The following is a 27,279-nucleotide window of genomic DNA, read 5'->3' as shown; positions in this document are numbered from 1 at the left end:
GCATCTTCACCAAGGTCATGGTAGAAGTCTTGGCTTTCCTACGGGTCAAGGGCATCTCAGTGATCGCATATTTAGACGATCTACTACTTTTTGCCTCTTCCCCGGAACAACTGTTGCAGGACCTGCAGTTTACAAGGAATATTCTAGAGGGTCTAGGTTGGCTTTTAAATCTGGAAAAGTCCAATTTGAATCCATCGCAAAAGGTAATCTTTTTAGGTTACCTGTTGGATTCAACAAAACAGAAAGTCTTCCTGCCAAAGGAGAAGATCCTGAAGGTAGACAAAGCAATGTTGTCACTCCAGGGCAGCCAGCAAATATCAGTAAGAAAGGCTATGTCAGCCTTGGGGTTATTGACGGCTGCACTTCCAGCAGTTCAATGGGCAGGGTTACACTTTCGCCCTTTACAACTCTTCATCCTGAATATTTGGGACCACAGTCAGGGGTCTTTGGACTCCCTGATAACTATACCAGGCCAGGTCAAGAGATCCCTATGGTGGTGGCGAAGAGAGGCCAATCTCTCCCAGGGTTTGGACTGGGTTCTGCCGGTGTCCAGATGCGTCACGACCGATGCGAGTGGCATGGGTTGGGGGGCGCATATGGAGGACCGGGTGGCTCAAGGCGTCTGGCGGAGGGAGGACGCAAGAAGATCCTCCAACTGGAAGGAACTGAGGGCAGTAGCCTTGGCGCTCAGAGCTTTTCAAAAGGAACTGCAGGGACAGCATGTGAGAGTCCGGTCGGACAACTCTTCAGCTGTAGCCTACATAAACAGGCAGGGGGGTACCAAAAGCAGACCCTTGTGGACCCTGGTAGAAAGCATTCTCAGATGGGCCGAAGTGAACGTCCTATCCCTCTCGGCAGTGCATCTGAAGGGAGAGCAGAATCTGGTGGCAGATTTCCTCAGCAGGAAACGGCTGAAAGAAGGCGACTGGGTCCTGAACCAGGGGGTTTTCGAGGCAATATCCCAGAAATGGGGAAGGCCATGCATAGATCTCTTTGCCTCGAGAGAGAACAGGAAGGTGCATCTTTTCTTCTCTCTAAAGAGGTGGGATGGAGCTCTAGGGGTAGACGCACTAGCTCAGAGTTGGGCTTTCGACAGGTGTTATGCCTTCCCCCCACCCGTTCTAATCCCAGGCGTCCTAAGAAAATTCCAGCTGGAAAACACGACCCTCATTCTTATTGCGCCACATTGGCCCAGGAGGCCTTGGTTCTCCATCCTGAGAAGTCTGGCAGCGGAACCCCCCTGGCTTTTGCCAGGTCAGGAGAATCTCCTTTCCCAGGGGCCAATCTGTTGTCCCCAGGTGGAGAGATGGAGCCTCGCGGCTTGGCTACTGAGGAGGAATTGCTAAAGAGCAGGGGTTTCTCAGATAGCTTAGTGAAGACCCTCCTAAATTGCAGGAAAAAAGAAACCCAGGCTATCTACCAAAAAACGTGGAAACGTTTTAATAGCTGGTGCACAGAAACTGCCTTTAATGTTCACAGTCCTATAGCGGTCTTAGAGTTCCTGCAAGTAGGGGCAGACAAGGGGTTAGCCCCTGGCACCCTGAAGGGACAGGTTTCCGCTTTGAGTGTGTTTCTGGATAGACAACTAGCCTCCGATCCTTGGATCATTAGATTTTTTAAAGCATTGAGTAGGCAGAGACCTTTGAGGGTCTCCCCCTTCCCGATTTGGGATCTTTCTTTGGTTTTACAAGCGCTTACAGGGGAACCCTTTGAGCCATTGGAGACGTGTACGCTAAAATGGATTAGCCTCAAAACGGTGTTTTTGGTGGCAATCACTACGGCTAGAAGAGTAAGTGAACTCGAGGCCCTTTCCATTAGGGCACCTTTTTTTCAGATATTTCCGGACCGAGTAGTTTTTAAAACCGATCCGGCCTTTTTGCCTAAGGTGGCCTCGGTTTTTCATAGAGGCCAGGAGATTATTTTGCCCACCTTTTGTGTGAATCCTGTGAGGGAACAGGAACATAGGTTTCATAAACTAGATGTAAGAAGGTGTGTCCTGCAGTACTTGGAGGATACAAAACCATTTAGAAAATCTGATTCCTTTTTTGTGTTATTTTCAGGAACCAGGAAGGGAGGCAGAGCCTCTAGGCGCACCATAGCTAGGTGGTTAAGGTTAGTCATCAGACAGGCTTATATAATTAGCGGGATGGAAGCCCCTAGGGGTATCAGGGCACACTCCACTAGGGCAGTGGCGACCTCTCAGGCCGAGTGGGCTGGTGCGTCTCCGGAACAGATCTGTAGAGCGGCAACGTGGTCCAGATTCGACACGTTCGTGAAACACTACAGATTAGACCTTCTGTCAGCAAAAGACCAGGCTTTTGGGCGTAAGGTTCTGCAGGCAGTAGTCCCACCCTAAGGTAAGGTGCTCGCTCATCCTCTCTATGGTGCTGTCCTGAAAGACGTAAATGGGAAAATCGGAGTTACTTACCGGTAACGTCCTTTTCCAGGAGTCTTTCAGGACAGCACAGTTACCCACCCTACTTTAGGGACATTCGTGAAGAGTTCATCGCAGAAGAACGTCAGGTAAGATCAGAGTTATTATGACGTGTTCTTGTGTCTCCCCAGCTAACCGGAGGTCCTCTTGAAGAACTGAGGGGCCGGGGGGAGCGGTGAGGTTTAAAGCTAAAAGTTGAAGTCGGTGTTTCCTCAGAAGGGGAGGAGCCAGGGTCTCTCTATGGTGCTGTCCTGAAAGACTCCTGGAAAAGGACGTTACCGGTAAGTAACTCCGATTTTTGTACAATTTTCTGATCGTGTGTACAGGAAAGGATTGGGACTATTTTTTCAAGTCCACTGTAGTCTCACACAACCAGTTAATCCTAGTTGTTTCTATTAGCTGATATCTGGGTGTGGCTGCCTCATAAGTGTTTGGTTTGCCTTCCTGCAAGAGTGGCACAATTGCCAGATTAACAAAACCAAGAGCTGACAGAATTTTCACCCCTCTTGTCTCATGGAGCCTTTATATTTCCACTAGCTTGGGATCCTGAATTATGAAACCTCTCAGTTCTTGACTAGGGGCTTTTATACATTGGCCATCACTCTTTTGGGATCGGGCTATTTAGACCTCCTATATTTCCCTCAGTGGTTGTGAGGCTTTATTCACAGATACTTGTCCTACAAGTTTTCTGCTTGGGGTAGGTCTACAGCCTTAGTACAGGTCTGTCTATTTTGGGCCTAAGGTATTGTACGTTTGCATCTGGTACCTGATATTGAGTAACCAATTTTTTGCTACTTGGGTGGATTTGCATGTGGAGTCACAATATGTCTGCATGGGGCTCATATGCTTAAACTCTGGGCAGGACCTTGGGTCATTTAGGTCTGTGTATATTATGCATCCCACTATTGTATTTTGCCTCTGCTTACTGCCTCCTGTAACTCCAAAAATTGGATGTTCACTGGGATACATGTTATAGCTTAGGCCTCGCAATGCATTTTTTGCAGCCTCTAAGTTGGGTGATTTGCAATGTCTACTGGAGGAAGATGCCTTCGGGTACATTGACCTTGTAGTTAGTAGTATTACAGGTGGGTGGTTGTATTAATTGTCTACATGACTTCTCTGGTATTATGCATTGTGCAGTAGATGTTTTCTGGATGTATGTTCATACCTTACATTGGGTTTGGATCCTCCTTGGTCTACTGTTGCATGTATTTGTTAGGGCAGGGGTCTCCACCCCCTCCCCCCCCCGAGTCGCAGACCGGTGCCAGTCCATGCCCTGTTTGCAGCAGGGCCACACAGGCTGCACTAAAGGAGCTGCATCGGCTGAGCTCCTCCTACCAACCACTCTGCATCATGGCTGCTGGGTCTGCCTTCTCACATCTCATAGACCGAAACCCTGTTGATAACTGTACATGTGCCGGTTTCCCCACTCCTGAATGCCAGACTCCGCCCCAGCGCTGGGGAGAGGTTACATCTATAAGTTCTTTCACTACTGGCTGAAAACCCATTCAAATTGGCCTTATATTCTTAAAAAGTGGCAAGCTGCATCTGCTGGTGGCTGTGGTGGCAGGCAACAGTGGGAAGCTGCATCTAGTGGCAGGCAGTGGTGGCAAGTGACATGCATCTAGTGGCAGCAATGGTAGCAAGTGACAAGCTGCATCTTGTGGCAGGCAATAGTGGCAAGTGACAAACTGCATGTGGTGGCAAATGGCACGCTGCATCTGGTGGCAGGCTATGGTGGCAAGTGACACGCTGCATCTGGTGGCAGGCAATTGTGGCAAGTGACACACTGCATCTGGTGGCAGGCAATAGTGGCAAGAGACACGCTGCATCTGGTGGCAGGCAATGGTGACAAGTTCAGGGCTCACTCCGATTCTGCATTATGGTGAGTTAAACTATTTAATTATACAGTATATTACAATGTAATAGCAATAATGCACTTCACACAGCCTGACACTGTAAAACCATGGTGTAGGGATGATTGAAGTGCTGACACCTGTCCCGCCAAGCCAAATGCCACCATGACACAAATTGATTGCAAGTTGCCTGTTATTCTGCCGAAGTGGGAGGCTAACATGGGTCCTCAGATAACATTGGTATGTTTCAAGACCATGGGGCTTTGTAACCGAAACCTAAAAGGATGCAAGTGGTGAAACCACTTTTTTTTTTTTTTTTTCTGCAACCATGGCTCCTGCGGAGCTATTGTGTTCTCCCGATGGCGGGGGCACACGCAGCTGTCCTGGCTAGGAGGACACACAGTGATTATTGCTAGTGGCTATAGCCACTGACCATAATCGTATGAAAAATCTGACAGTCTGGTTGTACCCACATTGATCAATTGATCAACTTGGGTTCAATCAACCTGCCCATACATGGTTCAGATCTCTGCCAGTCCCTGCTGAATAGGCCATGATTTGAACAGTCTATGGCCTGCTTTAGTCTTTCAGCTTGCAGTCAAGTCTTCACATATAGTTTTCTTCTATGTATGTTTTTTTTACATTTCACATACAGCATTGAGCAAAACTACCTGAACTAAATAGATGGCTCTTTAAAATCCTTAATTTACACTGTTCCATTAGCCATGCAGGCTTTAGGGTTATTTATATGTCATTAGTTGACTAGGGGCTGACTGATGTTTGGTTTTAATACGATATCTATTTTTTTCTGAAATCAGTCCTCTGTGACTGTGTTTTCTGCGAAACCGGTCTAACCCAAGCTCAACTGCTGTGTTTGGAGTGTGGATACAGGAGACCAGTGCTCTGGCTAAGGTGTTCACTTTCCACCGCATAAATCCATAATGATGATAGCCGGCAACTTCTTCATGCTATGAAGAAGGCTTTGTAAGCTGAAATGCATTAGCACATTTGGATTATGGATAGGTGTTCATGTAACCAATGAAGAATTTACATCAAGAAGCTTTCCAAGTTGGTGGCTATGATCATTATGTATGTATGCTTTGTTTTCTGACATGGCTTGAACCTTTCCCTGCAGTTAGGTTTCCTGACTTGGTTTTCTCTCTGATGACAATTTAATATAAAGGTGTCCACTATATCTGTTATTTATAGGCTGTCCTGTCGGTGAGGTCTCTGTGCTTTTTATTGTCCCTTCCTAATTTGATAAGTTAGTGTTGATCACCTCATATGCTGTCCTGGAAGACAATTTGGGGAAACTGGAGTTAGCTTTACGAGTAACTCTATTTACATGAGTCTTCGAGGACTGGCGTATTCCTGCCTTTGTATTGTCCTTTTTTCTGTTTATATTGGTTTTGCTGAGGTTGGGACCTTTTTGTTTAAAACTGAGCCATTTGGCAAAAGGACTTCCTTTTAGGCTCCATGCACACTGGGCTTAAAAAAAGTCTGTTCTCTTGGGAGTAAAAAAATGCTGATATAGAGCATTTTTTGTACAAAGTCTATATGAGTTTAGAAGTGTTTTAATTTCAATATTTTTTATTGGTATATAAAGTATAAACTGTATATGTGCTTCAGCATATTGTGGACGTGAAAGTCATGATGCTTCGATTAAAAATAAAAGGCACCAGGATAACCACGAAATGTAACTATAGATATATGCTAATGCATTGTTTGTACATTGCACACTATCTAAACTTGTTAAAAACACCTTTTTGATTAAAAAAATAAGGTATAAACATTACAAAAGTAAAGGACACTTGAGGTATTATAACTGCTTATAAATGATATTCAATGGTATATAGAAAAAGTTATACATTCTATTTCCTTATGCCAGTCAAGACCTTTTCTGGGTCTATATATTACATCTGTATATGTCCTTAGTTATCCTTAGAATTAGAGTTAGTGTTAAGGTGTGCAAAGAAAAGAAAAACGACATTTAACTAGATTATGCTATTAAATAGCGGAACAGTATAAGAAAACAGCACAGTCCATGGATTTACGTCAAATTTCCGACTGTACAGTACTAATTTAGTCTTTAGAGGATATTTTGTACCTATCCAATCATACTTTACACTAAGAGGTGACTTTGGTATCTACCCCGAGTATAGGCAAACAGCATCTCGTATGTGGCGTATGTGTAGGTTCTCATTATAACCTCCCGAATAAAAAGCGCTGTCAAGTTCAGAGTTTAGAAGAGTTTTACAGGGTTTTTTTCTGCCAGTGAACTCCAATCAGAAACACAAACCAGAAGGGTTTTTTTTTTTCCTGCCTTTAAACATTGAGCTCAAAATATGCCTGTAATCGTCCTAATGTGTATGGACACATAGGAGAGCATTAAGCTGCTTCTACAGGCAGAACACAAAACTCCTATAGAAGCAACTTTTTTTTTAAGCCAGTGTGCATGGAGTCTTAAAGTGTCTTTAGTGAAGGGTTTCTGGTCTGTTGGAGGAGGTGCCTATATCTCATATGTTGTCCTCAAACTCATGGATATAGAGTTACTGGTAAGTCTGACCCCAGATTTCCTGCTTCAATACCGTCAAGCCATACACCCAGCATACAGCTAATGAGTGAGAAATTTCAAAAATTCTTAAGTCTTGTTCAGAAGTCAGAATAAAGCCACAGCATCAACAAGACAGCCAGGCATCTGACATTTTTAGAAGGAGGGTCAGTAATGCCACCATGCATATTGCTTCCATGATAGGTTTACCTTGAGATGTTTTTCTTTTTCATACATCATGGGACACAGTCAGGCTAATATTCATTACCTGCTGGGTTATACTTCATCATTAAGTGAATGGACACTGGTAGACCAAAGGTCTTCAGACAGGAAGTGACCCCCCTATATAACCCCTCCTTATATACAGGAAGCACTTCAGTTTTTTACCAGTGTCTGCAAGGTGGATGGCACGGTTTGTTTGAGCTCTCTGAGCTCCAGGTCTCTAGTCCCACAAACGGTTTCAAAAATGAATCTAGAGATTGATCGATCGGATCAATTTGACACAGGCTTTTATGCTTAGATAAATGGTACCTGAGCCTCGCAAAGAAGACTCAGATCCTGCAAAGTTTTGCCTGTAATGTGGCCTCTGGGCGCTGGACCCTGCGGAGTGGAAATCCTGGACACTACAGCACTAAGGCATTTTCTACAGGGTGCTGTACAGGTCTAAGGGAGTGGAACCTAAACATGAAAGGGTACCCAGTCCTTGAAGGTCCAAGTGACAGGAACCAGCCGTGAAGGGTGAAGATTGGACCCTTAGCGTCTAAGTGGCCCTGCACCTGGACGGGTAAGTGAAACCCCTTTATTTTATTATTGTGGGGTGTCCCAGTGATTGTTACAATCAGGCTAGCTAAAGGCTGGACACCTGTGTGCGGTGACCATACGGGGGAGTTCTGTGCTAGCTGTGGGTGTTTGCAAAGCATTTACCTCTTTTGCTTGTGTCTGGATGTTTTTAACCTGTATGATGGCGCGCCATTTTGTCTTGGTTTGCCATGGCGCATGTGCGTTCGCAAGAGCGCCGCTGGGCTCAGCAGTTTGGCGGCCATGGCGCACGTAGCCTTTATCTGGGCACGCGAAGATTTGAGTCATACGCGAATACAGTCACGCCCGCTCACCGGGACCGCGCACATGCGTGCGCACACATGCATGGAACGTTCCGGCACACACTCAGCTTATTTAAGCTGTGCAGGCCAAGCATGTGGTGCTTCCAGAAGGCAACTGTGGGACACAGAGCAGGCTCTGAACAGACACGGTGGTTCATTTTTCCTTACCCCGGTCACGTGAGTCACCAGGTGTTGCTTGGCAGGCTAAAGGTGCTCGGCAGGATTGTTCCATAGGGGCTAGGTGAGCCCTTTTTAAAGGGTCTCCCTTCTGAGGTGTTTTAACTTCACCCAAGTACTCTTTGTTTGCAGGCATTGAATGTCTTCCAAAAAGAGGAGCGGGACTAACACCATAGGGAAGGGCACACCTATGCCATCAGTAGTTCCTGATGAACCTAGTCGTATCCCTAGTGTTGTATCCCCTGAAAGACCAGAGGTTCCCAGGCAATCTGAGCCACTGCGCTTATCTGGTATTGTGCCCACAGTCAGCGCTGCTGCTTCACCCTTTATCTCTAAGGATGAACTGTCCTCAGCCCTAGCCGGGTTAGAGCACAGGATTGCTGGCATGATTGCCTCCATCCCGCAGGTGGCAGGAAGCATGATAGATCCCCCTCCCCAGAGTCTCCTAGTCTGGAGCAGAAATGGGTTGAGGATGGGGAAGAGCTGAAAGCTCAGGATTCGGTGGCCTGCCGGCAGATGAGTCTGCTTCTGAACAAACTGGACAAGAAGATATCCAGTCGATGTCTGCCTCTCAGTCGCAGAGCCTTTTGATCCTGACTCTGACCGAATTGGTTTGTTCTGCCTTTAAGTTGCCTCTTGCAGAAGTGACTGAGTCCCCCTGGTCCTCTTTGGGATTTCTGAGACCTTTTCAGGTCGCACAGACTTTCCCGCTACACCCCCTGTTGGAACAGGCGGTGTATGCTGATTGGGAACATCCTGACAGGACTTTTTTAAAAGGTTTTCCCTTTTATATCCCATGGATGCAAAGTTTGTAAAAAAAAATGGAGCATGCCAGCCGTAGATGCAGCAAGTCTCTTCCTTTTAAACAAGAACTTAACTTGTCCAGTAGATAACGCACAGGGCTTAAAAGACCCTGTTGACAAGAAATTGGAATTATTATTAAAAGCTTCCTTTTTCTTTGGCCAGTTCAGCTATTCAGCCAGCTTTTGCAGCAATTGGTATTTGCCAGTCCATAAAGGATCAAGTCAAATGACCTGATAGGCCGAACCAGGAGGATGATCTGCCTGAAAGTAAGACCGCTATTCCTCGAGCGCTGTGCTTTGCTGTTGATGCTTTAAAGGATTCAATACAGCAGGTTTCTCATCTGGCTCTCTTGTCTGCACATATGCGCAGACTTTTACGGCTTAAGAACTGGTCAGCTGAGCTTCCTTGTAAAAAGTTATTGGCAGGTTTCCCATTTCAGGGGGAATGTTTATTCGGTGATCACTTGGACAAATATATCTAAAAGATTTCCGGAGGGAAGAGTTTTCTACTTTCTGTGAAGAAAAGCACCAAACGTCCCTCATTTAAAAACCCAGGGACTGCTTCCTCAAATGTCTGTCAGGGCGGTTCCACCGCCAACAGGGCGCTAGGGCCAGGGGCAAGCTGCAAGCCCAGGGCCATAAAAAGCATTGGGTCCAAAATCCTTCCAAACCTAGCACCAAGCCCTCCTTTTGAGGGGACGTCCCCACTCCATCGGGTGGGGGGAAGGCTGCTGCACTTTGCAGACATTTGGGAAAAAAACAATTCAGGAGAAGTGGGTCACCTCAATTATATCTCGCGATTACAAGCTGGAGTTAGGGGGGGTGCCCCCTAAGGTTTCTAAGATCCAGCGGTCCCTCGGATCCTCCAAAAAGAAACGTATTTCTTCAGGCACTACGTCATCTAGTGCATCAAGGAGTGATTGTAGATGTTCCGGTACCCGAAAGGGGCACAGGGTTTTACTCAAACCTGTTTACGGTTCAAAAACCAAACGGGGATACAAGGCCCATTCTGGACCTAAGGTCCCTGAACAAGTATCTATTGATACAATCCTTTTGGATGGAGTCTGCTCAGTAGTAACCTCACTCCAGAGGGGAGACTTTTTAGCCTCCATTGATATAAAGGATGCGTACCTATCGTACCCCATCATAGGTTCCTACGTTTTGCAGTAGAGGAACATCATTTTCAGTTTGTGGCTCTACCCTTCAGGCTTGCTACAGCTCCACCGGATGTTCACAAAGGTCCTAGCACCAGTACTGGGTCTTTTAAGGGCACAGAGGATCCTGGTGCTCGGGTATCTGAATGACCTCCTGCTTAGAGATCACTCAGTACAGGCTCTAGAACAGAGCAATAATATACACAGTGAGGTATTTGAAAAGCTTAGGCTGGATCATAAATACCGAAAAGTCAGCCTTGAGACCAGCTCAAAGTCTAAAATATTTAGGTCTCATTCTAAACGTCCAAACGAGTATTCTTGCCACCCGTAAGGATCTGTGCCCTGAAAGATCTGCGTCAGATAAGGGGCACCAGACAACCCTCCATTTGGCTCTGTATCTAGGGAGGATGGTATCCTCCTTCGAGGCAGTGCCCTATGCCCAGTTCCATTCCAGGCCTTTACAACAAGACATCTTGTTGGCTTGGAACAGAGGAAGAAAAGCCCTGGATTATCCAATGTGCTTATCTCCTCAGGCATGCTTAAGCCTAAACTGGTGGTTGCAGGATCAGAACCTGCGAAAGGGAAAATCCTTTCTCCTGGTAAATTGGAGAGTACTAGATGGGCTCACAGCCCAGGGGAAATGGTCAGGGACAAAGCAGACCCTGCCCATCAGCGCCCTAGAATTACAGGCTGTACATCTGGCCCTACGATCCTGGACATTGGAGCTTCAGGACTGCCCCATAAGGGTTCAGTCCGACAATGCCACAGCTGTGGCCTATAAAAACCATTAAGGCGGTACCAGGAGTCGTTCAGCTCTGAAAGAGGTGAACTACATACTAGCCTGGACCGAGGGACATGTGCCAATAATATCGATAGTCCATATCTCGGGAGTAGAGAACTGGAATGCAGATTATCTCAGCCGCCAGCAGATCTACCCAGAGGTGTTCCAGGAAATTTGCCAACGTTAGGGATGGCCAGAGGTCAACCTACTGGCATTCAGGTTTGACAACAAGCTACAGCAGTTTGTGTCTCGAACAAGAGATCCTCTGGCAATTGGAGCAGATGCTCTGATAGTTGCATGGAGTCAGTAATCCCTGGTTTATGCTTTCCCTCCGATCCCTCTCCTTCCACATTTTTGCGCAGGATTTGTAGAGGGGATTGCAGTCATTCTGGTGGCAACAGCCTGGCCCAGAAGGCCCTGGTTCCCGGAGATTGTGAGACAATAGACGGGCCATGGACGCTTCCACGTTGCCCCGATGTACTTTCTTAAGGTCCTATATTCCACCCCAATTTACAGTTTTAAAATTTGACGGCATGGCCATTGAAGCCAGGGTGTTAAAGGACCGTGGCATCTCGGGACCAGTGGTGTCTACTCTAGTGAATGCTAGAAAAGCTATCACTAAGAAGATTTATTATAAGGTCTGGAAGACTTATATTGCTTGGTGTGAAGCCAGAAAATGGCATCCTCTGAATTGTGATTGGTCGAATTATCTTATCTACAGTCAGCTGTGGAAATCAAATTGGCTATGAGTACAATCAGAGGTCAAGTTTCAGCCCTATCAGTATTGTTCCAAGGCCTTTAGCCTCCCATTCACTGATCTGAACCTTTATGCAGGGGGAAACTCGCTTGCTTCCCCCCATTAGGTCACCTATGTGTCCTTGGGACTTGAACTTGGTGCTGTCTGTGTTACAGAAACTACCATTTTAACCTATTAAGGAAATTCCATCAGACTTGCTGTCACGCAAGCTAGCCTTCCTGATGTCTATCACCTCGGCTAGAAGGGTGTCGGAGTTGGCGGCCCTTTCATGCAGGGAACCATACTTGATCCTTCACCATGACAGAGTCATGTTACGACCTGTTCCATCCTTTTTGCCAAAAGTGGTGTTGGCCTTTCATTTAAATCAGGACATTATTTTACATTCTTTTTCCTCTCTGCCTCGTTCGGCGGGAGAGAGACGACTGCATTCTTGGGACATTGTCTGGGCAGTCAAGGTTTATTTGTCTAGATCTGCAGAGAACCCGAGAATCAGACTTTTTTTTTTTTTCTTTTTGTTACCAAAAGGACCCAAGAAAGGACAGGCAGCTTCCATTGCCAATTGGGTCAATCAATTGGTCAATCAGGCCTACGGTCTGAAACACAAAGCTCCTCCCTTTTGGGTGAGAGCTCATTCTACCAGGGGTGTAGGAACCTCCCTGGGCTTTTTGCCATCAGTTTGAAGCGGTGGAGCTTGGTGTAAGTGGAGCTGGATTAAGTGGGAGTTAAAAACAAGTGTTAGAGTGTACAAGTCTTGCTGTCTGTTGGTGTGTGTATTGCTGCTGTCTGTTGGTGTGTGTATTGCTGCTGTCTGTTGGTGTGTGTATTGCTGCTGTCTGTTGGTGTGTGTATTGCTGCTGTCTGTTGGTGTGTGTATTGCTGCTGTCTGTTGGTGTGTGTATTGCTGCTGTCTGTTGGTGTGTGTATTGCTGCTGTCTGTTGGTGTGTGTATTGCTGCTGTCTGTTGGTGTTTGCTGGGTTGCATTTTGGGGACTTTTCCTTTTTAGTTTTTAATTTGCCTTTTGCTGTCACTTTTTAAATAGCTTTTTTTTTTTCTGTTTCATCAGTCTATCAATTAAGGGGTGTGGTTAATTGCTCACAGGTGCCCAGGTGCCTATTTAACTTGTTGTAGGACTCAGTCTGAGCGTGCTCAGTTTGAAGCTGTGGAGCTTGGTGTAAGTGGAGCTGGATTAAGTGGGAGTTAAAAACAAGAGTTTAAAACAGGAGGTTATAACAGGGGTCATAGTACCTGTGTAGTGTGAGTATCTGAGTGTTGTCTGAGTAGTGTGTGTGGATCGTTAGTACTTGTGTATTGTGTACCTGTGTATTGTCTTGTCGTGTACCTGTGTATTGTCTTGAGTATTAGTGCCAGGAAGCTAGTTGTTAGGTAATTTGGACAGGGTAAAATCCCCAAATCCTCACTAAATTTAATAGGTACGATGCCCGGCGGGTGTGGAGAGGCGACTCTTTGTACATCTTGCCGCATGTATGCGTTCCTTGATCATCCGATCGAGGGCGAATACTGCTGTGCAAAATGTAAGCACATTGTTTCCCTGGAAGCCCAGGTTCTGAATCTGGGGAAGCAACTGTCAGCACTGAGAAGTCCCTCCATACTAAAGGTGAGCCAGGAATGTACACGGCAGGTGCCAGCAGGGGCCAGCACAGAGGCGGGTGGAGACAAAGAGGTGCAGGCACTAGCAAAGAGTAGATGGGTGACAGTCAGGAGGGGTAGAGGGGGAAGTGCCAGGGAGGCCGATCCAGGACTGGAGCATCCCAATAAGTACGCTCCATTGAGTGACATTGGTGTAACCAGTCAGGGACCAGCACTGCTGGAGATGAGGGACTCTCCTAGCTGCCAGGGGAAGAACTCCTCCAGTGAGAGTGGGGGGGCAGCAAAGGGAAAGGAAAGACAGATTCTGGTGGTAGGGGACTCAATTCTTAGAAGGACAGAGAGGGCAATCTGTAACCAAGACCTGAAGCGCCGAACAGTATGTTGTCTACCGGGCGCTCGGGTTCGGCACATCACGGATCTTGTGGACAGATTACTGGGAGGGGCTGGGGAAGACCCGGCTGTCATGGTGCACGTTGGCACCAATGACAAAGTCAGAGGCAGATGGAGTGTCCTAAAGAACGATTTTAGGGACTTAGGAGCTAAATTGAGGAAAAGGACCTCCAAGGTAGTGTTCTCAGGAATACTACCGGTACATCGAGCCACACCAGAGAGGCAGAGGGAGATTAGGGAAGTAAACAAGTGGCTGAAGAGCTGGTGTAGTAAGGAGGGGTTTGGGTTCCTGGAGGACTGGGCCGACTTCTCAGTCGGTAACCGGTACTATAGAAGGGACGGACTGCACCTAAATGAGGAGGGTGCAGATCTGCTGGGAATGAAGATGGCCAAAAAGTTAGAGGGGTTTTTAAACTAGGCGATGGGGGGCAGGGTCCAGAGACAGTGATAGCCAGCGCGGAAGATATTCCAGAGGGTAGTATTGGGGGCATTAGTGGTAGGTTAACCAAAGCACAAAAACACAAGGTGAGTATAGTAGCAAGTCCAAGTTGCAATCTTGAAACACCCAATACGAGGACAATATGCGACCGGTCTAAACTATGTGGCATGTTCACCAATGCCAGGAGCCTGGCGGACAAGATGGGTGAACTAGAGATACTGTTGTACAAGGAGGATTTGGATTTTGTGGGAATTTCAGAGACCTGGTTCAACAGCTCTCATGATTGGCTGGCAAACATTCAAGGGTATACCCTATACCGCAAGGATAGAGAGGGTAAAAAAGGGGGAGGGGTATGCCTATATATCAAGAATAATGTACAAGTGAATGTGAGAGATTACATCACTGAGGGGGCTAGGGAGGAGGTGGAATCTTTATGGGTAGAGCTCCAAAGGGATGACGCTAAGGGGAAAATAATACTGGGAGTATGCTATAGGCCCCCTAACCTGAGGGAGGAAGTGGAGACGGATCTCCTATCACACATTGGATTAGTAGCAAGGATGGGAAGTATTATCATAATGGGGGATTTTAATTATCCAGACATAGACTGGGCGGAGGGAACCGCGCATTCATTTAAGGCTCGCCAGTTCCTTAATGTCTTGCAGGACAATTTTATGGGTCAGATGGTAGACGCACCAACTAGAAATAAAACATTACTAGATCTACTGATTACCAACAATACAGACCTGATAACAGATGTGGAAATACGGGGCAATTTAGGTAACAGCGATCACAGGTCAATTAGTTTCAGTATAAATCACACAAATAGGAGACATGAAGGGAACACAGACACTGAATTTCAAAAGAGCCAACTTCCCTAAACTACAAACCTTGCTAAAAGGCATAAATTGGGATAAAATATTAGGAACAAAGAATACAGAGGAGAGATGGGTTTGCTTTAAGAGCATATTAAATAAGGGCATTAGCCAATGTATCCCATTGGGTAATAAATTTAAAAGAGCGAGCAAACATCCTGGATGGCTTAACTCCAATGTAAAAATGCATATAAAGGCAAAGGAGAAGGCCTTCAAAAAATACAAGGTTGAGGGATCATCCACAGCATTCAGAATTTATAAAGAATGCAATAAGAAATGTAAGGGTGCAATTAGGATGGCTAAGATAGAACATGAAAGACACATAGCGGAGGAGAGCAAAAAAAATCCCAAGAAATTCTTTAAGTATGTAAACAGTAAAAAAGGGAGGACAGACCATATTGGCCCCATAAAGAATGAGGAAGGACATCTGGTTACAAAGGATGGGGAGATGGCAGAGGTATTGAATTTTTTCTTCTCCTCAGTCTTCATGAGCGAATCGGGGGGCTTCAGTAACCAAAACTGCAGTGTTTATCCTCATGACACAACACAGGAAGCACCTACATGGTTAACAGAGGACGGAATTAAAATTAGACTTGAGAAACTTAACATTAATAAATCACCGGGACCAGATGGCTTGCATCCAAGGGTACTTGGGGAACTCAGTCAGGTGATTGCCAGACCGTTGTTCCTAATTTTTACAGACAGTCTATTGACTGGAATGGTACCAGCTGATTGGAGAAAAGCCAATGTAGCACCAATATTTAAAAAGGGCCCAAAATACATCCCTGGGAATTACAGACCAGTTAGCCTAACATCAATAGTATGTAAACTCTTGGAGGGGATGATAAGGGACTATATACAAGATTTTAGTAATAAGAATGATATCATTAGCAGTAATCAGCATGGATTCATGAAAAATCGTTCTTGCCAAACCAATCTATTAACCTTCTATGAGGAGGTGAGTTGCCATCTAGATAAAGGAAGGCCCGTAGACGTGGTGTATCTGGATTTTGCAAAAGCATTTGACACAGTTCCCCATAAACGTTTACTGTACAAAATAAGGTGCGTTGGCATGGACCATAGGGTGAGTACATGGATTGAAAACTGGCTACAAGGGCGTGTTCAGAGGGTGGTGATAAATGGGGAGTACTCAGAATGGTCAGGGGTGGGTAGTGGGGTCCCCCAGGGTTCTGTGCTGGGACCAATCCTATTTAATTTGTTCATAAACGACCTGGAGGATGGGATAAACAGTTCCATCTCTGTATTTGCAGACGATACTAAGCTAAGCAGGGCAATAACTTCTCCGCAGGATGTGGAAATCTTGCAAAAAGACCTGAACAAATTAATGGGGTGGGCGACTACATGGCAAATGAGGTTCAATGTAGAAAAATGTAAAATAATGCATTTGGGTGGCAAAAATATGAATGCAATCTATACACTGGGGGGAGAACCTCTGGGGGAATCTAGGATGGAAAAGGACTTGGGGGTCCTAGTGGATGATAGGCTCAGCAATGGCATGCAATGCCAAGCTGCTGCTAATAAAGCAAACAGAATATTGGCATGAATTAAAAGGGGGATCAACTGCAGAGATAAAACGATAATTCTCCCGCTCTACAAGACTCTGGTCCGGCCGCACCTGGAGTATGCTGTCCAGTTCTGGGCACCAGTCCTCAGGAGGGACGTACTGGAAATGGAGCGAGTACAAAGAAGGGCAACAAAGCTAATAAAGGGTCTGGAGGATCTTAGTTATGAGGAAAGGTTGCGAGCACTGAACTTATTCTCTCTGGAGAAGAGACGCTTGAGAGGGGATATGATTTCAATTTACAAATACTGTACTGGTGACCCCACAATAGGGATAAAACTTTTTCGCAGAAGAGAGTTTAATAAGACTCGTGGCCACTCATTACAATTAGAAGAAAAGAGGTTTAACCTTAAACTACGTAGAGGGTTCTTTACTGTAAGAGCGGCAAGGATGTGGAATTCCCTTCCACAGGCGGTGATCTCAGCGGGGACTATTTCTTTAGATAATCTATTATCTAAAGAAATTAGATAATCACCTGAATGACCGCAATATACAGGGATATGTAATGTAATACTGACACATAATCACACACATAGGTTGGACTTGATGGACTTGTGTCTTTTTTCAACCTCACCTACTATGTATCTGTGGCTCAGATTTGTAAGGCTGCTACCTCGTCTTCAGTGCATACGTTCACAAAATTTTATCAAGTGGGTGTTCGAGCAGCCGAGAATTCGGCCCCAGTGTACTGTGGGCTGCTGTATAAGTTCTGATGGCTATTATTTGGCAGGGTGTCTCCCTCCCCTCAAGGCTATTGCTCTGGGACATCCCAGCAGGTAATGAATATTAGCCTGGCTCTGTGTCCCACGATGTATGAAAAAGAAAATAGATTTTTTTACGTCATACTTACCTGTAAAATCCTTTTCTTTGAGTCTTCCTGTCTGAAGACCTTTGGTCTACCAGTGTCCATTCACCTAATGATGACGTATATCCCAGCAGGTAATGAATATTAGCCTGGCTCTGTGTCTTGTGATGTACTCAAAGAAAAGGATTTTACAGGTAAGTATGACATAAAAGTCCTATTATCGGCTATATTCTGGTGCTTTGGAACACCATTTGATGAGCCAAACAAACCAAGTGTTCCCAGTCGCATCTGGCTCAAGTGGTAAATGGCAAACTACCACATAAAGCATTTAGAGTCAATAAATGCAATTTGTTAATAGAAACTCTGTTGTAGTTTTTTGTTAGAATGTAATTTAAAGCCATGTGTTGCATTTAATATTGAACACCCTTATTCTGTTAGATCATAAAACCAAGTAGTGAAATAACGTTTGAATTACCTTTTTAATAAAGAATGCATTGTTCCATTAGCAATCTTGGGATAAATCAGCCTTTATGGCGATCAGACTAGTAAGTAGCAAGCAAAGCGAAGAGGGGGATGCCTCAATTTTTAGATTAACACATGTAATTCAGTTTGAGAGAGGCGTGAAATGTCAATTGGGGGATCATTGGCTAGTAGTCTGAGTAGATACCATTGATAATACTGAAAGCTTTGCATTATAGATTGTTGAGTTTCTACGGGCAAGGTTTGAATGAGACATTCACAAATGTTGAAGAAATTTTGAACCCGTAATTCCTTATGCAGGGAGGCCTCCACCCATTCCATGCAAAAAACGTAGAAATAAATTGGGTATAAAGAAATGGGGGATTCTGGGTAGATCCATTTATGTAAAATAGTCTTTCGTGCCACAAGAGATATGATGATAAACAGTTGCTTACCGCACCTTGAGATTTTAATGCCCTGGAAATTAGGCCAAAAAGCCAAAAAGGAGTTAGAATTAAGAATTTTGCCAAGTATGTGGTAGCATAATGCACTATGGAGTTCCAAAAATGTTTGATTCCGGGGCACCAAAAAGCATTGAACAGGTCTGCATCTAATTGTCCACGTTTCAAGCAACAAGGAGAAGTGCTTAGACCCATAAAGTAGGAACGATGCAGAGATATACAAGAGTGAAGGAAAGGTCGAAGCATTTCATAGTACATTGTGAATTTGCTCGTTCCCCAAGACAAATGCAGCAATTTTAAAAGGCCATCAACCGAAAGCTGGGGGAAATTCATGGTCTATTAAGACCAGCAATTGAAGAGGAAAATACTACTTTTTAAATGCTGTTTTAAGGACATTAAATGAAATGTGGCCATTTGTGTTTAAAAATAGAAGACAAGCAGAATTAAAGCCATTTTACACTGCTTTGTGCTATCAAAACTTGTCTAATTACATATTTTATCTGAATCCTGCTTGTACACAGTTCAAATTTTTTTTGCAGTTCACAGTATACCGTAAAACTTGGATTGATAGTAGCGCCATGTCACAACTAGGTATAAAAAAGATGCCTCTAAGTGTAGCAATATGATTACATTTAATGAAAATACAACATTTAGTAACAGGCAAATCTAAGTATGCAGGTATCTGGGGTAAAGCTGTCCACATAGACCATCCTCTGCACCGCCATTGACGTCATCCCTTCCACGCTGCTCTTCAAGGCTCGCTTTCAGATCGCTCTACTGCAGGGTAGTCTTCCCGTTCACGATTGCAGACTGACGGCGGTGAGTGCCGGTAGTGCATAGAACAGTCTATGTGGACAGCTTTACCCCAGATGCCTGCATACTTAGATGTGCCTCTTTTTATCATCAACCATGTGAGTTGCTAAATGTTGTACATTCATTAAATGTACCCATATTGCTACACTTCAAAGCGCCTCTCTCTCTTTTATACTCTGTAGATCCTGCTGGATTTTGCTTTTTATCCCCTTGTGGAGGCTGCCATTTGTGGATGGACATTTTATAGTTACACAACCTATCACATTACTATAATCTTTTTATATGGACTATAAACTGAAGAACTTGAATAAATGGTTGTGGAACAAATCATTTGAGTTTCCATTATTTCTTATGGGGAAATTCACTTTGATGTAAGAGTGCTTTGGATTACAAGCATGTTTCCGGAACGAATTATGTTTGCAATCCAAGGTATTACTGTATTTTAAAAAGAACATTTGTTAGAAGTTTGACCATGTTGTGCTTTGAGGCTATACTTTACCTTTCAATTTGAGGGCAAAGACAGCCTGTAGATTAAACTTACAGCACAGCTGATATTTGCATGCTGTACAGAGAGGCGCCAGCTTGTTTTTGCTGTATCCTCGGGAAAAAAATAGAATCTCTTCTAATTTAAATACAATACAACGCTAAACTGTATTTCTGATGGTGTTGAGCTTCAGTTGTTGTTACTCCATTTGCAAGTAAGATGGTTGCGTAATTGCAGATAAATCTATTTATTTTGCAAAATATCAAAAAAGCTTTTTTTTTTTTTTTTTTTTTTTTTTCCCCCCAGTTAAAACTTTCATTCACCCTGGATCAGGAAAGTGGAATGCCTCAAGGATGCTACATTTACCATTACAGAGACAGTAACAAGTAAGTTATTACAGGCTCTTAAACATTACAGGAAAGCTCCAGCTAATGTAACTAGAAGGAATAGCCAGTGGTAACTGTAATGTGATAATCAATCTTAGCTCTGTGCTTTTGTTATGGCTCTCCAAAAACGAATAAGTTATCGTATGGCTCTGATCAGTGCACTAGGACTGGAATTTGTTGTTACAGTAGGGCCTATGCAAGTAATAAAATACCAGGGACAGGAATTAGTGCATGGATTGCAACCATTTAACTGACAACATGGTCGCTGAGCTTCAGGCACTTTTCATAAAGCCATTTCTCCATAAGAATACCTCGAAGGTAAATGTAATAAATACGTTACACTTATGTCCCACTGCTGAGTTATAGTTCCTGGAGCTCTTCTTTAAATAAGTCTGGAAACGAAAAGATCCTTTGATTTTTATTAACTAGGTCCCAACAATTGCATGAAAATAAAGAAAAAAGGATATGAAGTTTTTTATGTACTGCTATATTTACTCATATTTATATGATTTAGTTAAAAACTTTACCCACTGATGATTTAATATGCATTTTTTTTTCATATTCTGTGCCCTGAAAAAAATGTGCTGCTGGACCCTTCCTTCCTTTTCTCCAACAGAGTTACTTTTTTCTTTTGAGACCTTCAATCAACAGCCAAGTTGGGCAACAGGCTGGATAATATCTTAGTCTCCCCAGCTTGGCCATTGAGCACATGCGGATTCCTAGCAATGTGCAGGGTCGAGTGCAGCAGCCCTGGTGGGAGATGGGTAGCCTGTGAGATATTTAATGGGGGACATCTATATCAGTGATGATCCTTAGTTGTTTTGTCAGTGTTTTTCCATGGCCCACAGCCTAAACCTGCATAATGTGTAATCCACCCACCCTTCCCATTCGACCTTGGGTGAGCAGCAGGCAACTGGGTACTCGTTTCTATCTCCCTGTTCCCCCATGCTGTTTTTGCTTGTAAGATCTAGTCAGTCCTACCTTGGGCTGCCTGCCCCTGCCTGTATGGTGCTATTCCTGGGAGTTATGGTGCTGTGTCCGTATGCCCTTCCTGTGTACTATGCGGCCGTGTATCTTAGTGGTTGCCGCTTCATCCCCGGAAGCCATCTTTGTTTTAGGCCACTTCTTGGCCAATGATGTGACGCCTGTGCTGTCTCGCTCTGTGGCATCCTTGTTGGCTTGCACTGCTCTATTTGTAATATGCCTGTGCAGCCCAGATATCCTGGCTAGGCTAGTCCTCTGAGGGTCTAGCCTCTTATCTGTGGCAGCCAGGACCGTTTTTATGGCAGGGCAAAAGGGGCGGCTGCCCTGGGCCCCATCATTGTTGTGGGGCCCAAAGCTGCTGCCTCATTCTTGCCAACTATCGCAGTTTAAATTCCCTTGTCCCTTGAAGTTTTAGTCCCATGCTGTGTCCCAATATCTCAGTGTGAAGTTCTGTTACTAATGCTGCCCAGTTCTGCTGACTCACCTGCAGACCCTGTGTTTACATGTAAATAACCGGCATTGATATGTAAATAGCGGGTGCATTAATATGTAAATCGCTGTGGACCAACGGCATTGATATGTACATACAGGCAGTATTCATATGTATATCATGCCCTGCCTGAGATCATATTCACTATGACTTCTGCTGAATGCTGCCCACTGGGGAGATAAAGGGGCATGCTGGAAAGTCTTGCCTACAACTGTGGTCATAAAGCCTAACATCGTCATGTTCTGTAAAGGTAAGCAAATTGGAAGTGGAACCCTTTTTCAAAATAACATGGTGCCACAGCACCCTAAATTTTGGTGCATGTGAATACATACATTTCAGCAGATGTGTGAGGGTATCATTAACAATTAATGGCACTGCTGTGTATCTGCTAAAGGGCAGCACGTTTCTGTGGTGTCAGGAAAGCGATTGTGCATGCGTTCCCGACACAAATGTGAACGCAGGCTAAATGTCTCAGTTACATTGGTGGTCAGTGTAAATCTTCTCATTACATTGAGGCTTGGTGTACAATCCTTTCATTCACACTAGTGGCCAGTGTAAAGGTCCCCCTTACATTGGTGGTCAGTGTGAATCCCTTCTTACATTGGTGATTACTGTAAATGCTCCTATTACATTGGTGGCCAGTGTAGAAACACCTTTTTATATTGGTAATCGGTAAGTAAAATCCAAGCTTGCATTTATGGTCAGTTTTGAATCCTCCCTTACGTTAGTGGTCCATGTAGAAGCCCCCTTTAAATTGGTGGTGAGTGTAAATCCCCCCTTACATTGGTGGCCAATGTAGAAATCCCCCTTTATTGGTTGTTGATGTAAAATCCCCCATTACATTGGTTGCAAATGTAAATTCTTAATTACATTGGTCATCAGTGTACATTTCCCTTAACATTGGTGGTAAATGCAGAATTTCCCTTACAATGGTGGTCAGTGTAAATCCCCCTTTATATTGGTAGTCAGTGTAAATCCCCCCTAACATGGGTGACATTGGAGGTGGTGTGTAGCCAGTCAGGAGATAATGTGCTATAACAACTAATCAGTGAGCAGTAAGGATGTGCACTAACCTCTTCCAACCATCAGTGACCAGTAATGTGCAGTAACCTCTAGCAACCAATTAGTGGTAAGGATGTCTAGTAACCTCTAGCAACCAATGATTGAGCAGTATGGATGTACAGTAACCTCTAGCAACCGATCAACAAGCAGAAGTCATGTGCTATAACCTCTAGCCATAATGTGTGCTGTGACCTCTAGCAGCCAGTGAGCGGTAATGATACATTGTAACCTTTGGCAACCAATCGCAATCGCTGCCTGATCTGATTCAGTAAACTGATTGCAAGTCTAGCTGCTATTTATTGTGTGTCTCAGAGCAGGTGGAGAGCAAAATTGCATAAGGGGAGGGGGCCCAAGAAAATGTTTGCCCAGGATCCAATCAATATTAAAGACGGCCCTGGTGGCAGCCACATTCTTTCTTGGTATATGTCACTGGCGACCATCATCCCTTGTAGTGGTGCCATCTCTAGTGGTGTATTACAGTATTCTTATGGGTTCACATGCTCCTCCCAAACCATTTGCCCCCCCCCCACCCCCTTTCTTTGGAGGAGGCTAGGTCTTCTGGTAAATCTATTCCCATGATTGAGCTTTCCTTAGTCCTGGAAGGTTTCATGTCCATGTGTGAAGTTGACACTTGTACGTAAGGAGGTTAAACAATATGCTGTCCCCCTCTTTTTTAATCTTCAGATGTATCTAATGCAGTAGATAAGTCTGCTGCAGGATCCATATTGTTCATGAACCATGAGGATGGAGCTTCCTCCTTGGCCTTAGGAAAACAAAAGGAGCTGGTCTCTGCCTGAATTTAATTTGTACAGGGGACTCTTAAAAATTCACAAGGATTCCAGAAGCTTCGTAGGCATAGGTGTGCGCAGTCTATTGAATTAGGGTGTGCACCCCAAGGCTCAAACACATATGCCTTTCTCTGCAGCTGAGGCTGCATGGGACAGGGGATAAATGGGAAGTGCTCTATGCTGAGCAGCTTCTTGTTAATTCACAAACTGAAGCACAGTAAACACAGTGAGTGAGTGTGTTCACTGTGTTCATTTAGCAAAGGAAGGCACTGGTAAATTACATATTTACTAGCCCCTCCCCCACTCTCCATCCTGAAACATCCACTGCAGCAGCTGGGAGGAGAGGAGGGAAGCCGGCAGCACTGCGGGGCGGGGTGGCCAACACGAGGGAAGCCTGGGCAGTAGGGGGAATCACGTATGGGTGATTAGGGTGTGCCCAGGCACACCTGGCACACCCCCTGCGCACGCCTATGTTCGGAGGTTCCTTTTTTGGTATCCACAAGCTTGCGCATTCCACCAGGGTTTTGTATATATTACGATTGGGAGGGCCTGAAACGCCCCTTCTTGGTACCCAAACGGTTTTCAGTTTTCTGTTCTTTCTGAGAGGCCTTCTTTAAGAAATTGAAGATTTTTTTTTTTTTTTACTATCATGGATTTACCAATGTGCAGGCTGAACAAGGCTACAATGATTCCAATTGAGGAATTGCCTTCTTTAGGGACCTGGTTGACAGGTGGAATCTGTTGCACATTTTATGTATGGCCTCACTAGAATTGTCCTTCACCCCATCTTAGCCATTGTACTGGTGTTCCAAATGTTTACGGAATAGGCAAATCTCCTGCGTTAGAGCCTTGGTAATGAACAGGTGTCCCTGTTTTAGGTGGTGCTAGACAATCAGCTGGTATAGGACCTCAAATATATTTTAGATGCGTTACTGGATGCTACCCCTTGCTGTCCAGACTTTCAGTTTCAGTGGTTGTTTTGCATCATATCTGATCTTAGCAAATATAGCCGATTTTGCAGCTTTTTCAATGGGTCTCTTCAGCAGAAGTCAATTGACAGATCGGCTTCTGTTGAGCGGCAGTGACCACACATGGATTGAAATTCAGCCAGTCCCTATTGAACCAGTCGAATTTCAATCAATGTATGGGCAGCTTTAATCTTTATGTCAATATTACAGAAAGTAGTCTAATACTGGCCATACACAAAGCCATTTTCAGGCACTGTCAATCGCTTACAACCAGCTTTTGATCCCAATAATGACATGATTTGATTAATGCGACCCACCAACAGTTTAGGTTTCATGATTTAAAACGTAAATAAAAATCCACAGATCATTTTTGTGGTTCAATGCTAGTTAAAAATAGCTGATGCTTTCCATTATTTTCAAACTCGCTAACAGTTTTGTATATATCATATAACATCCACTACACAGTGGTGTATCCCCCATGTGTTTGCATTGTGGATTGGGTCCCACTGTGCTCTCATGCACTGCCCACATGGAGGAAAATGCTGTCCTAGCTGAGCTGCAACTGTTGTTGTCACTGACGGTTGCAGCTGAAAGATCCAATCTATGTGGCCATTAAATCCTTGCACAGCTTATGCATTGCCGGCTCAGAACCTAGGGACGTGCTTGAACCCCCACCCTTTGCTGGGACTGCTGGTGGCCTAACAACCAATAAATTATATGTGCTTCCCCCACCTCTCTAGCTTTCAGAGGAGGACAGAACTTCCCCCACTCTGCTTACCAGCTCCCACCTTGCTTGCTACAGCCAGGCTGTGTAAGGTTGGGGGAGGTCCATCGATGTAATATGGCACGTTGAAGTAAGAGGGGACACTGATGTAAGGAGGGCCACATTAATATAAGGGGCACTTTGATGTAAGAGAGGACACTAATGTAAGTGGGCACACTGATTTAACAGGGGCATTAATGTAAGGGGGGTAGACTGATGTAAAGAGGGACGGTGATCTTAGAGGGTGCACATTGATGTAGGGAGGACATAGATATTTGAGGGGGGGGGGAGCACTGATGTAAGGAGGCAATTGATGTACAGGGGTACACTGATTTAAGGGGGAACTTTAGTATAAGAGAGCACACTGATAGAATAAGTGTAATTGATGTAAGAGAGGGCATTCATTTAAGGGAACAATGATTTAAGTGGGACTCTAATGTATAAGGAGACACTGATGTAGTGGGAGACACTGATGTTAGAGTGCTCTCTAAAGCAAGAAGGACACAGATGTTGGGGGGGGAGATTGATGTAAGAGGAAACTCTGATTTGAGGGAGGACTCCTAATGAAAAGAGGGACTGGTGTGTGAAGGTGGGACAAGGACTCCTAAGACTATTGATGTGATGGGGGGGGGGGCGCTCTTGGTGTAAAGGGGAACTCCTGAAGTGAAAGGTGGTAAGTAGTCAATGACTGTTTAAGTTCTTTTGTAAGGTAGGCTAAAGAGTATATTTAATAAGAAACATTTCATTTTCTTTTTTATGCTGAATGTTGTACATATTTGAGAGTCAGGCCCTATTTAACTATGCCCCTTTAGGACCCAGATTGTATAGGGGTTGTTGGTTTTTTTTTTTTTTTTTTTTGTTTGTTTTTAACCAGCCATGGTTTACTACCACTTTAAGAACCAAGATCTCTCTGGTATAGGTAGGGAGAATGAAATCATGTTTTTGTTTTAGCCAGATATTTGCTTAATCAAGTACACTAGTGGGTTTAGTGGCAGGGCATTGCCTGAGTGAAAAATCATGAGTTGGGTCCCCTGTGAGCCTACAACAAGTGAGAGACGTGCCACACTCCAGCCACCTACAAGTTCTTTTTTTTTTTACCTGTAGGTGGCTGGAGTGTGGCATGTCTCTGCCTTGTTGCAGGCTCACAGGGGGACCGACTCCCTCGAATCAGTTTCCTCTTACAGCAATCTCTCCCCCCAACATCTGTGTCGTCCTTGCTTTAGAGAGCACTCTAACATCAGTGTCTCCCACTACATCAAAGTCAACATCAGAGTCCCCCCTTACATCAGTGGCCCACTGCATTCAGAAAATGTCCTGCCACTACACCCACTAGTTTACTTGCGCAAGCAAATATCTGGCTAAAGCAAAAACATTATTTCATTCTCCCTACCTATACCAGAGAGATCTTACTTCTTAAAGCGGTAGTAAACCATGTCTGGTTAAAAAAAAAAAAAACGCCTGTAAGGCAGTTGCATAATGTGCTAGTATGCATCGCATACTAGCACATTATGAAATACTTACCTTGGAACTAAACCTTCCAGCGGCGCGCTGTCACCGCTGAGAGGGCTGACATCCTCCCCTGGTCTTTTTTGTTCCGGGTTCGTGTTCCAGCTGTCTGGCTGTCACTCCCATGCGTGCACGCGGGAGCCCTTAGTTCTGGCACAAAGCACTGAAAGTCCGACAATGTATGCCGGGCCTTCAGAGCGCATGCGCCAGTGACATCACTGGCTGCATCCAGGGTGAATAACTCCTAAACTGTGCACTGTGCCTTATTATAGGCTTACCTGTAGGTACAAATCACAAAGTGAGCTTTACTACCGCTTTAAATTTTACCTGGCAATGAAATAGTGATAGAATCTTGTCACACATTGCCCAGAATGTAAAAAAAAAAAAATCATTTTAATAATATTACATTTTAATATTATTAGATCTTTAACATGGAAGCCCTATATAGGTTTACTGATATGTGTAATTGGACAAATAAACAATTCTTAACTTAATAAACACACTGCTATTTGTCACTAGATTGAAATAGTAGGAATAATCTCAGCTATACTGCCAAGTGTTCCCTAGGAAAGAGAAAAGAAGGATGGATGAGAGAGCTAATTTTTCCATTGCATGTGTGTCATAGAAACCACCTGGAGTTCTCTCAGTATGGGAAATTCTGAGCAACATATTATCCCACTTGTAACTGAGCAGATATAAAGATGAATGGACCTGACGTCCTTTTCATAACACTGTACAATGATAGTAACCTGCCTATGAAAATACCACCACACAAGCAGGACAAGACTCAACACATTTTTTTCAC

At 44.5% G+C, this 27,279-nt stretch overlaps 1 protein-coding gene across 22 annotated transcripts in view; it reads left to right on the top strand.

Annotated features, from left to right (window-relative positions):
* Positions 1 to 27,279, top strand: part of DIS3L2 (DIS3 like 3'-5' exoribonuclease 2) — a 1,051,599-nt gene that overhangs the window by 828,599 nt on the left and 195,721 nt on the right. For all 22 annotated transcript variants that reach the window (XM_073626503.1, XM_073626502.1, XM_073626498.1 and 19 more), the window contains one exon: positions 19,834 to 19,913. In XM_073626503.1, the coding sequence (XP_073482604.1) occupies positions 19,834 to 19,913 (80 nt within the window). The remainder of the gene's footprint in view (positions 1 to 19,833; positions 19,914 to 27,279) is intronic.

Source organism: Aquarana catesbeiana, linkage group LG04 (assembly GCF_042186555.1).
Source record: "Aquarana catesbeiana isolate 2022-GZ linkage group LG04, ASM4218655v1, whole genome shotgun sequence".
In the NCBI taxonomy this organism is placed as follows: domain Eukaryota; kingdom Metazoa; phylum Chordata; class Amphibia; order Anura; family Ranidae; genus Aquarana; species Aquarana catesbeiana.
Note: the sequence above shows the minus strand (reverse complement) of the source record. Positions and strands in the feature narration are given on the sequence as shown.